Consider the following 13,880-nt stretch of genomic DNA (forward strand, 5'->3'; position numbering starts at 1 on the left):
TAAAATAGTTATTTAGCCGCAGCAAATAGCCGTAGTCCGGGCTCGAAACCGTTAAAAACCTTGGTTTTCCGTGTTCAATACAGTAACCGGAATCAGAACTAAAAGCTTCAAATCCCACATTAAAAATCTATTACATAAATCTAAGAATTTAAAATACAATTCACAAAGTCTAGGAGTTTAAAAAAATAGTTTTCGAAACAAAAACCTATTAACAATTTATCTCATATCAGTCATATCCGTTTGTCCAAGTGTTTTTTATTTTGACTGATAACACTATTTACAATAATTCTAGTTAAAATAGTTAGTTTTATACGAATAAAGTAGATGACCTATATTTGAATATATTAATACAAATTAAAAATCCTGATGAAATTACAAAAAAATTATTTATTTATTATATTTGTGTTATTACTATTATTTTAACGAAATTACCACGGAGATTATTTATAAAATGCCTATACATTTAACTGTAGTTATTTTAGGTATTTGTCTGCATTATTAGGTACTTAAAATATTCTGTATTCGTCTGACCCGCAGACAGCAGTTTAATCACTAAATAATATAACCTCACTAAGCATTCTAATCAGTCTACAATTTTATCATTGTATACATAATGTGTTTTGTTAATAATAATTACTATGATATAATATTATATTATACTATACAGTTTAAGGCAATAAATCCATCAATAGATAATACAAATCTGGTCAATAGATATTTTACTGGTAACCAGGAATAATGTTTTTAAAAAACCAATTCTAAGCAGAACAATTTCAAAAACCATTCTTCAAACCTAAACGACAAAGAAAAAATATAGTTTAACAGTCAACGACCCCCCCCCCTCCCCATTATCAGAACCGAAACCGATTAAATTTGAAACGGTTTCGAGCCCTAGTCGTAGAACATTCTACATTACATCCGAGTTCGATTCGTACGTGTAACGTACCTATTACATCGATTATACGCTGTACAGGTAACTATTCGAGACTGGCTTGCGAGATCCAATTCGTGCGATCCATGGGCTACTATCTGATCCAAATCTACATACCCAGCGGACTGATCGTCATCATATCCTGGGTGAGCTTTTGGCTGAACCGGAATGCCACGCCGGCCAGAGTGGATTTGGGTGTCACCACCGTGCTGACCATGACCACGCTCATGTCATCCACCAACGCGGCGCTGCCGAAGATATCGTACGTGAAATCCATCGACGTGTACCTGGGAACGTGTTTCGTCATGGTGTTCGCCTCACTGTTAGGTAAGTATTTAAACATTTTATTTTTATTATTTTGTCATTCATAAGTAATATCGTTTTAATGACCATGGTCATTCCCGTTAAAAAATGAAATAGGTAGGTACTGTTACACTGTTAATTTTCCTCGAAAAAAAAAAACAAAACAAAACAAATCTAGACTATTTCTTCCGCTATCAAAATAAGAAATAATTGTCACCCTCTTATTAATTTAAATAGCTACTTATCATTTTCTGTCAAGAACATTATTCTATAAAAAGGTAAAAATCAAATAAGAAATGAACTGAAATTAAAAATCATTGTGATAAAATAAAGTAAAATATTAAGCTTCATAATAATTTAGAACCACAGTAAAAAAATAATAATATATTTTAAGTAAAAATATAATATTATTTCAAATATTAAATCATATTCATATGATATCCCTTTCCACAAAAAGCTGATATCATCGTTTCCAAGCTTAAAGACCAATTAAAAAATTTAACAAATTCAATATTTAAAGATTAATATAAAACTTTAATACTTGGAGCAATGTAGACATGAATCTAGTTAAAAATGAATCATAGTTGAAAATAAAAAGTATCATTCTATTTTACCATGAATATTATATTTTTGAGCTATATACACATTATTTGTTTCTGACCAATTTTTTGTAAGATTTTCATTGTGGTTACTTATTAATAAAAACATATTTATGATTAATTGATTTCCCTCGAAGTTATAAAATATAGAGTATTCTGTGCTAAATTTTTTGTTGAGAATAGTGATCAGTGGGAGAAAACGGTAGACAAGATGTACCTCATTTTTGAAAGAAACTAGTTCCGCCAATTTTAGTACCTACCAACCATGACTTCTAGACTCATTTTTTTCAATCAAGATATAAAAGAGTCCCAAATAGAGAAAAAATATAATCGATATATGATAGGTTGGACAATCATAGTAAATACCAAGTTTATGATCATGAAGGTTATGATTACACATATTTTATAATATTTTACGGGCAATGTGTACATTGTCCGGTCAATGTGGTCCTGCCGGGGCAATTTAATCCACGAATTTTTTTTTAACCAACTAATATTATTTTTTATTATTATTATAAATTACAATCATTGCCTGTTTATAGTATTGATTTTTTTTTTTAAACAATCATCATTCATTTTATTCATGTATCATTATAATACAATAAACTATGCTTGTGTATACACTTATTTTTGTTACTTATCATACTGCCTATTTAAAAATCAAATGTAGAAAAGCCGACAGACTACAGAACTAAATACACTGACTTACAGAACCCATGCCCAAAAGTATATATATTTTTGTTTTTGGTATATTTTCTTTTCGATGTTATTTCCACAGATATTTTTTCCATCTGGTATTATTTCCTCTGGTACTTTTTCCACCGGGTATTATTTCCCCCGGGATATTATTTCCCCTTGGGGTATTATTTCCACCATAGTATTTACCGGGTATTTTTTCCAAGGTTATTTTTTCTTTTGGTATTTTTACCGATTACCACTGAAACAAACGTCAGGAATTCAGGTCGAAGGAAATTCTTACTGTCCATTCCCTCACCGGATTGTTACCTATCCGAACCATTAACCATACGATATACGAGACCTTATTATCGGTTAAACTGTCGAAAGTGAAATATAGAAATGTCATCAAAAAATCTCGCTTGAACACATTTTCTGTTCACAGAGCACACAACTATTAAAAATGCTTTAAAATTATTTCCACCCTTATATTATTATTATTACCAGCTATCATAGACGATACTGTGAATCAAGCACTGAAGCCGAGTATGAACAAGATTTTTTTGCAGATACTTACTTGCTTCTCCCATACATTTTATACTAAGATTTCCGTAGTCATAAATCAATAAATTTAATCTAACGAAAATACCAGCAAAAAAAGTGAATGAAATGTTTTCATAGGTTCAATATTTAATAGGCTCCAACCGGCAACCACTATGGTTGTATGCAGCGTACTAGGTAACATTTGGGTTGCATTTTATAGTTTGTCGTAATATAAATGACCTAAATTGGTCATATAGATTTGATCTCGATAGACTTTATTATCATTTAAATTGCTCACGGTTGAATCAAATAATTTTTGTTTTTGACTCCCGAGAAATAACCTACTGGCAGAAATGATATACAACGATAATTTTTTATGACTGTTTACAAACATTTTAATACTCGATATTATATTTGAATTACTCTTTGTGTTCCAAAAAACCAGTGCTAAAAATAAACTAATTTTGGATCCATTAGATATCTAGTGTGCCTGGGATAGAAGGATACAAACAATTACGATTTGCTTCGTATGTAGGCCTGTAGACGCACTTATGCCGGGCTACATAGTATACCGTATAATACTTACTACTATATTATGACACCTACATTACATTATACTTAATACTTCCTAATACCGGGTATCTGTATTCGTTTCGGACAGAGTACGCCACCGTCGGGTACATGGCAAAGAGGATACAGATGAGGAAAAATCGTTTTCTGGCCATACAGAAGATCGCCGAACAGAAGAAGGGTGGCCACGACACACTCGGTCACGGGCACTCGCATCAACAGCAGCGCTCAGGTCACGGCAACATGTCCGGTCACAATACTCTGTCCGGTCACAACACTCTTTCCGGCCACAATACCCTTTCCGGCCACAATACGGTGTCTCATGGCTTGTCGGGCCACGGCTTGCCACCTTCCCATGGGACAATGGCGGGCCATGGTGGATACGACAGCCACCGGCACAGTCACAGTGGCCACGGTGGTCACGGTGGCACCTTGCCGAGCCAAATCCTTTCTGGAGACATGGACCACTCGCACAGACAAACTGTGAGTATCGTTGTAATAAGTGATTTTTTGATCAGAATAATCTATGTTCTCGTTATGCCTGCCACTATATATATTAATATTTTATACCTCAGACAAGATTTGTCTGAAGGTTAAAAATCTAAATAGATTGATGCAGCGAGTAAAAAAAATGTATAAGATAAAAGAAGATAAAAATATCAAATTTCCTTTCACTATTTAAATTTACTTCAACACAGTGCAAGTAATATGTTTTATTACAAATTTAATAATTATTATATTTCAAAGCTATTATTTTTCTAATATAACTAATTGGTTAACACTATGATAAGTATGGTTATATTATGCTTGAGAATTGTATGTGTTCAATAAGATATATTGATTAAACTTAATGACCTTCTATTTTGAGATTAATATGCTCCGGTCAAATACACTAACTGCTTTAAAATAGAAAATTAAGAATGTGTCTAGTAGACTATAATTAGTATTGTGCTATGATTTCAGTTGTCATACTTCTTTCTTCGTATGAGGCTATTCATATAAACAATTAATGATGCATTTAAAATATTTTCTGCATCTTGTTTATGTACTTAAAATTGAACACAGATGATGCACCTTTTTACAAAAAAAAACACTCCAAAACATACGGTGAATATTTATCTCGAGGTTTACAATTATAGATTCTTCGAAATCATCGGTGTATAATATAAATTTTAGATCCATAATGGATCTTTTAATAGCACTTAATAAACCTAATGTAATCTTAGATAGAGTGAAAAAGTAAGATCGACCAATACTTGTTAAAAATATGTATAAACTCCTTTCGTGATTATTTTGTGTATTCAATTAAATTTAGAGGAAACACGTGATTATTATAAAGCTATAGTAAACATTTCTTCACAGTTTAATTGCTCAATGACTTATGAGTGAATATAATAGATCGCCAATCAAAACATAAGTTGCAGTGCCCCTTGTAAGTGATTCCCGTTTGTTCCAGGAGGTGCGATTCAAGGCCCACGATCCAAAGAACTACCTCAAGGGCGGATCGCTGGAGAACACCATCAATGGCCGCGGGGACGACGACTGCAACATCACCCCATTACCGCCGCAGCACGTCATGCACCCGAGCAAGGACATCAACAAGCTGTACGGCATCACGCCCAGCGACATCGACAAGTACTCGAGAATCGTGTTCCCGGTGTGCTTCGTTTGCTTCAACCTCATGTACTGGATCATCTACCTGCACATCAGTGACGTGGTGGCCGATGACCTGGTATTGCTCCAGGCGGACAAGTAGACCTATTCGCTGACTTTGTGTCGCAGCGACGACGATGACCCGATAATATAATATACTACAATAAAATATAACATTTTTATCTAGGTTTAGTATAAGAGCTCAACTACGAAAAATACTGCATCCCGAGTATATTAAATTATTATTATTATTATAGTAATTGTACGATTATAATATTATTATTATTAAGGGAATATTAGGGCAGAGAATTATATGACCTAAAAACCAACTAAATAATATTTATGATGATATGCCCTAAAAATTAACAAATTATGCCCAAAAATATGCTCTAAGAAAAAAGAAAATTCTAATGTAGTAATATGATATTTTAATACTAAAGTTTAATATCAAATTTTAATATCTAACTTTTTGAATACCTAGGTTTTTACCTAAAATATCTACTAATAAAAATGTGATCTTTAAAATAAAAATTATAAATGTCTAATGTCTAATATTAAAAAAAATGCACTAATTATTATAATTATTAATATTTCCTTGGAAAGCAGCTTTAAGTTTTACTTGTATTGAGTCTGAAAATCAAACATTATGTTTGTTATTTTCTTAAATGTAAAAAAATTATAACATTAAAATTTTAGTAGGTAGGTACATTGTTTCAGAAAAATCTAAATTATGCACCACATCCAAATTTAAAAGTGGATATTACCAGACGATTCCTATGTAGGAATAGTTTCCCATGTAACGTACAATATTATTCAGCCGGAAACACATTTTGGTATTCAACAACAATAACCAGCTAATTTTTTTTCTGACCAACCAATAAATTGATGTAAAAGCATACAAATAATATGTTCCCTGATGATAACTTCAAACTTAGGTCCATACACAATTTTCTTCTTTATTAATTTATTATATCTGCAGGGTCTTTCGCGTGATCAACACTCTATTTTATCGCTCCGACTATACACTATATAGCATAAACTCAACTCAACGAAATCCGTTTCTTAATAACCTATAACCGAAATAAATATCTAAAAACAAAAATATCGTCTCAGAAGATACTTCGAAATCCATCTTCCAAATGCGTATCGTCTTTAAAATAAAAAAACTTTTTTGCCGTGTAAAACTATAGTAAAACGAATACATGTATCATTATTATCTTTATAGGTACTACAACTGATTACAATTTATTCCCGTCTAACCTAACCATTCTACCATGATTGTCGTGATAATATTAATATTTATAATTGTATTACGATATTTTACAACGGCCAACCGACATTTCTTTTTTAAGCGAAATTATTATCGAGTGATTTGGACGATAAGCAGCGGATACGGATAGTCTCTCGAATTAAAATTTTAAATAGTATCAATATTATTATTACGACTTCGATGGTAATAGCTGTTGTCGCGTCAAGTATTCAGTTCGTTTTTCGCAAGTCGATAATATATTTATTGAAGTTATATTATATTTATATTATATTTTCGTAGCGACGTGATTTAATATATATAATTATACACTGCAGTGCTCAATCGTTGTTTTTATTTCCGATTTCGATTAGTAACACTAACACCTACTTACAATTACAATAATTATTATCATAATTTTCTATTCCTTCACGAAACGGTTATGGCTGGTTTATAATATATTTATCTGTGTGTTTATTCGGTGGCGTATTTACGATATGTCTTGTATTATGTGAGAGAGATGTCATTTCTCACCCCCTCTTTCCAATTACTATTTGAATTGGTTTACGATTCCACCCGAGTTTACGCCCTATATGCCTTACATTTTTAAGTCCTTAAAATTATATGCTTCCATTGCTTTGTGTAAATTCAAAAAACAATAAATGAATAACATTCTTATTTATGTAAATAAGAATTGTATGTTGTTATAAAAATGCGTATTTGTTTATTTTAAAATGTTAGTTTGTAGTTTGTACGGATTCAAATTACTACGATATTATTATAAACATTCCAAATTTCGATTGGAGCTTGAAAATATGTACTTAATTGTTTTTAAAACACGTTCCACCGACCGCTTCAAAAAGGTTCTAAATCCACGCTACTAGCTGTATATAATTTAGGTAGGTACATTATACAGGTAATATTATTATTAAATTACCAACACAGAAATGGATAAAAGTCGAACTTGACACAAAACACGCGCGTCATCTTGTTTAAAAAAAAATATTCATTTCGGTCACTTATTATTAATATTATTGTCATTGTAAAGTGTAGAACATTACAATGAATTTTATTTGAATACGATAGAAATGAAAACAATTATAAATTTAACCATTTATAGTGTTTTCAACTGGAAACAGAAAATATAAAAATCGAAAATAAACTTGTAAAATATTAAATATTACAAAACTAATTTAACGCCACTTTTACAGTATGACGTGTAAATATAAAATTAAATATTCAAAATGTATTATATTATATTATTGTATAACATAAACGTGATGATACTACACATAAATTATATAAAATAACATAGTCTACGTGTTTCGAAGTCGATTGCATTGTCAACAAATACAATATAATATAGCTCATTCGATTTTATAGCACGAGTCTCATCGATTATAATATTATAATACTATGCAATATTACAATACATGTATGTATATGGTAGATTATAATATTATCAAGAAAAAAATTAAACAAACTTTTGACAGTAATCAAATTCAATTATTATTATTAATGTAATATTATTTTTATTATTATTATTATCGTTTCATGTTATTGCGATTTTCATTTCAGCCTGTTAAAATGAACACGGTTTTGATTTCTTGAAATTATTTTTATAAACGACAAAACTATGTATATTATATTATATTATTATTATATAATTCGATTATTCAATGCGCGTGAACAAAAAAAAAACAAACAAAAACATTATTATATAATATTACAAAATAATAATGATAACAATAATATATTATTATGTTGTTATTCAATTGATCAATATTATATTCTAATACGGTTGTATTAAAAATACAAATCGAAGTTTTTTAGACGTAATCAATATGACGTATAATATTAGGACGGAATTATTTTTTTTGTACAACACTTTCAGTGATATCGTCGCGTGCCAATAACGCATCACAAGACCTGGCCCAGAAGTCCAGGCAATATATACGAGTATATTGTCATAGCCATGGTTTTTCTTCTTTCTTTTTTTTTTGGAGGGGGGTGACTCTTAGGATTCCGTATATGGTGTGTTTTGGTATGCTGATTCCAAGGGTATATAACATTTTGCAGCAACCTTCATAGTTAATATTTTATAGATACGTCTCACACAATACGTTCAAACAACACAGACCATTTTAAAATGCTTCTGAAATTTCTGAGAGGGCTACAGTGACCTCAGCCTCCCCCCACCATTTGCATAGTTACGTCACAAATTATGTAATATTGACTCCATAGGCGCAACTGAACCAACATTTCAGGGGGTCTTAAAATTGTCAACAACCGACTAATACTCAAAAAATCAATTAATTCTCATCCCATCATGCTCTTCTAAACATTAATTTAATTATTTAAGAAATCTACATATTTTTGTATGATATTCTCACAAACATATAGTCGTTAAAAATGTAAACTGTTGTAATTATTGTTATTATCAAAGCGTTATATACGACGAAGTAATAAAATATTTCTTAACAAAAAATAATGAATTTGAATAATCGATCACTACACTTATTAATATTGAATATGTATGTAAAAATTAAAAATTATGGCTTGGATTTTTTGTGGTGCTAAAGACACGTTGCAGCCCTTTAGTTGTGCCTATGATTGACTCCACGCCGTGCGATATATATCATATTATGTGTACGATACCGTCATTGAAGCCTCGATTTTCTGTTGTCACGAAAATGTATCGCATATGCAACTCCACGTCCGTTTCCTATAAATTTAACCTATTTAAAAACATTCAAAACTATTCAAACAATAACGATAAAACATGAAAACGGTTGAAGTACATATTTATAATCGTAAAGGACATAACAGTGGCGAATCATTTAGTATACCTATTATATTAAAATAACATTGTTTGTATACGCTATAATGTAGGTAGGTATATTATTCTAACTCCATAGACGACATCACTATAACATTGTTATTATTTATTATTATTATTACTATAACCGCTATAGGCCTATGCGATTTGATTTATTTTACGTACACTTTTTAAAAGCACTTTCAACTAATAATTGTGATTCGCACATTTTAACGATATTAAAAATTAAAAATTAATAAAATATCAAAACAATGCCGCATGTTAGAATGTGTAATAAGCATAATTTATACGTTTGTACGTGCGTCGTATATATTATATATTTACGTCTTGACGTAAAAAAAAAATTTGACTTCCTTAGAATTAATAACGTATAAAAATAACAATAATAATATTATAATACAAATTAATTAAACGATAAACGGTAGTTGTTTTAAAATGTACAAATAACTACCATCGGATATTCTAAATCTTGTATTAGGTTAATGTGAATCTATAAGAAAAAATATTGTTATAATTTTAAGTTTGTAAGTGTAGTTTATTGTCACGAGATGTTTTTGTGTTTCATTCCGATTAAAATTATTAATGTTTATTATATTATATTATTATTAATTATTATTATTTATATTATTATTACCTTGTTTTTACTTGTTTACCACCCGTTTGTATTCGCTGTTAGACGAAACGTAATATTTTATTAAAATTATAATATTACGTTTAACCCTAGTGAAAAAAAATTGTGTCGATGAGAAACAAAAACACTATAAGGTACTAATTATTATTATTATTATTATCTATTTGGGTGCTTCCGTTCTTTGTGTTAGCAAACTTAATAAATATATATATATATATAATATATTATGTAAAACGACATACATGTACTTATACGCTTACACATATTTATTGAAAGCATATTATTGTATGCATGTGTTTATATGTGTACACGTATATAGTATTATATTATGTATATTATTATTTTTGTTTATATTGTTTACGTGTCGGTAATATTATTTTAAGTTATACATAATATAAAATATAAATGTATAATAATATAATATATACGTTTAAGTACTATATAATTACATATAATAATATGTATATCTGCAGTGTACGATAAATTATAGTCTACTAAATCTCACTGAGCTCAATAAATAAAGTGAAGCGAACCAAAACGCTGCCACGAGCGAGCAAGTGTTTTTCTTTGCGTCGTTGTCGTCGCTGTTCCTTTTACCCTACAATGACTACAATGATTATAATATGTTATCAATATTATATCCATAAAGCCACAAATCGTAGATGTGCTATGAGAAAGGGTATCAGCTGTATGGATCCTAGAGCCGGTGCCATAAAACCCACAGCTATTGACGCAAATAGAGGGGATGGAGAGACTTGATCTTGGACTTGGATGGATTTCTACCAAGTTTCCCCAGCTCAAAAGTTAAGAAAATTAAATACTAAACAAGAGTACATAGATATTTGTAGAAAATATTATGAGGGAGGGCGTTTGCACCTAGCTCACAGATGATTATAGTTAACTCTTCATAATATTGATTAAATAAAATATTTATATTGGACATAGTAAAAATTAAAATTAATTTCAAGTTTTAAACTTTTATAGTTGTACTTATTCCGATTTCATCTGCTTCATGTGAAAGAAATTTTTGGGTTGTGTGTAACGCATAAAGACGTGAACTCACGTTTGGCGATACAAAATTAAAATAGTTTGGTATGTAGTTTTATTAACGCATTGAAACGATTGTGCCGGCTTTCCGCTACATTATTTACATTCATAGGCACAACTAGACCTCTGAAACGTAGGGTGCTATAATTGTAAATGCCTCGCAGATTCCTGGTGGCAAGGGCGTAATTTTTATGGTGGGATGCAGGGTGTTCATTTGCACCAACTTTTTTTACAACACCTTCTTTGGCCTGCCAACAATAAATATGAGCACCGATATACCTCAGTGTTTTAAATTATATAATTTTTAATTTTTATATTGTTTTTGTATTTAAAAAAAATGCATTGTGATAATGTGTTTTATTTAAAATAATATTCAATGTGATCCGACAATATTATAACTGATCCACAACAAAAAGAAAAGTAATAACAAAATCTATATTATTTAGGAAAAGTCTAATTGACTGAACCATAGACTATATGAAAATAGTCTCATATAGTCTGTGGTTGTATGTTGATTAAAAAATAACCACCGTTAATTAGACCACTATGCATAGTTAGTATGTACCTAATAATGAATTATAATATTTTATATGGATGATGGTAATTAATTTTTATAATGGATAATAATGACTAATAATATATTTAAAATACATTTTTTTGAACTATATAATAATTATTTTATAGTTCAATGGGTCTAATCGACTGCGTATGGACAGACCGTCCTGAATTCACACTGATCTACAAACTTAATAAGTGATAATACCAAGAATCAGTAACCAGCGCTATATTATGTAACCATGACGGTAAATTGTAAAATTGTATTTTAATACTTTATAGCTTAGCAGTTCAGCAGTGGCAGGCTTGACGTTGTTCACTCGACAGGCAGTGTAATACATTTGTATTTATTTTATGAAGTCTACAGTACAGTACTGCTCATCTGAAATAAGAGTAATCATAGTACCTCCATAATAATAATAATAGTTTATTGTATGAGAAGATGCTAAGACTACGGACATGAAATTAGTATACTTCAATACTTTAAAAATTGTACATTGTATTTTATTATCATAATTACTTACTAGCTCACTATCAAATGCAAAACAAAAATAATAAATTATAAATTAGCTGCCCGTTTATGTTTTTCCGTCTTAAGATGTTGGGTGACAATAAACCTTTTATCCACGCTCACTTTTGTTTCACAAAAATTACAAAACAACACATTTTGGTCTGCTGAAAAAACATCTGACCCAAATTCTGTAATATACTTTTTAACTAAAGCACATGTAATTTGCTTAGGCATTTTTGTAACAAAAACGAAATTAAATAAAAAATTTAATGAAATTTGATACAAAAATAAAAATATAATATTGGTTAACAATTAAGCACACGATACCGCAATACACGAAAGGCGAGACTGACGTGCTGAGTGCGGACGGTATGGCTAGCAGATAGAAATATCTTATCTTCATTTGGTGTTAATCGATAATAATTTATTTCGATAATGCATGGAAACATTCTATTTATAAAATTCTTATTTTATTTTATTTTTCTTAAATGAAAAACAAAAACGTCCATATTATCCATAATATTGTGGGAAATAATCTACGTCGTACTTAATAAGGATGTTATATGCATAAAAAATGTATTCATCATAAAAAAATGCNCATAATATTGTGGGAAATAATCTACGTCGTACTTAATAAGGATGTTATATGCATAAAAAATGTATTCATCATAAAAAAATGCATGTTTTCATAAAAATTGCAATATATGCAAAAATATGCATTTTTTTTTTGGCGTTTTTAAATTCACTACAACTTGAAACAAATTTCTGTCTTACTTAGCAATTTTTTGGACTATTCAATAAAAATATGCGAATTCAATAAGTCCCTAGCCCTAATTATAATTTACAATGAAACATGTAAGATTTATGGTTGAAATTGTAAAATTCTACTGGAAAAATATTATTTACATAAATTATGAGAATTAATACTGCTTTAGTTTCAATCAAAACTATCAGGGAAAGTTTTCCAAAACGCTGGAGATGATATATATATATATATATATAGACTACATATGGATTTTCAACTAAAATGGTTGGCTCATTTGACTATATAATGCGACTAAGTCGTAAGTTCTATTTTGTATTTAATAGTTATTAGTTTATGATTCATATTTAATAAACACCAACTGGAAGTTATTTAGGTACACCTACATCAGTACAATCAGTTTTTTCATATTTGATATAGATATGGGGAGGGACTTACAATGTATATTTAAACAAAGTTAATGTTATGATGAATATGATATTAGATTTATAAGTTTACCTAGTTCTATTCTACCTTTCTCTATGAGAAATTAATATAAGTACTGAATTTTGATAAACTGCTTAACAAATGTACCCGATCAACAACTTATAAACATAAAAAATATTTTCCTAGATTCAAAAAATATATCAGTATAAATGTGCCAGCTTACGATAAGTATTTCGGTACCAAGTGCTTCCCTAAATCGTTCAATAACACAGCCGAAACCTAGAAATAACCGTTATAATAAAATTGTGTAAAAAAAGTTTTGCAGATTTGAAATATAGACTTCGTTGATCTAAATGATGTCTCAGTGTCATGGAATTCTGATAACCGGTGAATATATCATTTTAAGAACATGCATAGGTTTTTTTTTAAGCTTCGGCAACGGAGGCCATTAGCTGTAGAGGTTGCGGTACTGTAGGGTTTTGGGACTGTAGGGTTAAGGAACGTGTGTGTTGCAGAATTTCTTGTAGGTACCCGTAGGTTTCTACCATGCCCGGCTGGGGGGAATGGCGGCCACTCTCTCCAGACACC

General features: G+C 30.1%; 1 protein-coding gene across 2 annotated transcripts; it reads left to right on the top strand.

The window, feature by feature from the left end:
- The first annotated feature begins 407 nt into the window (after positions 1–407).
- LOC111027154 (gamma-aminobutyric acid receptor subunit beta-like) lies at positions 408–5,689 on the top strand. Of its 2 annotated transcripts, none has more exons than XM_022305381.1 (3): positions 408–1,258; positions 3,713–4,104; positions 5,078–5,689. In XM_022305381.1, the coding sequence occupies exons 1-3, from the start codon at positions 1,018–1,020 to the stop codon at positions 5,375–5,377; spliced, it is 933 nt and encodes a 310-aa protein (XP_022161073.1). In that variant the 5' UTR covers positions 408–1,017; the 3' UTR covers positions 5,378–5,689. The 2 variants fall into 2 exon arrangements, with proteins under 2 accessions (XP_022161073.1, XP_022161074.1); XM_022305382.1 differs by having other exon boundaries at positions 411–1,258; positions 5,081–5,689.
- Positions 5,690–13,880: the final 8,191 nt, after the last annotated feature.

Source organism: Myzus persicae, unplaced genomic scaffold (assembly GCF_001856785.1).
Source record: "Myzus persicae strain clone G006 unplaced genomic scaffold, MPER_G0061.0, whole genome shotgun sequence".
Lineage (NCBI taxonomy): Eukaryota > Metazoa > Arthropoda > Insecta > Hemiptera > Aphididae > Myzus > Myzus persicae.

Bases quoted from the DNA above. Each gene is read 5' to 3' on its own strand.
- LOC111027154 (XM_022305381.1), top strand. From the start codon at position 1,018: ATGGGCTACTATCTGATCCAAATCTACATACCCAGCGGACTGATCGTC. The intron at 1,259-3,712 runs GTAAGTATTTAA...CGTTTCGGACAG, and splicing joins GGTGTTCGCCTCACTGTTAG to AGTACGCCACCGTCGGGTAC. The intron at 4,105-5,077 runs GTGAGTATCGTT...CGTTTGTTCCAG, and splicing joins ACCACTCGCACAGACAAACT to GAGGTGCGATTCAAGGCCCA.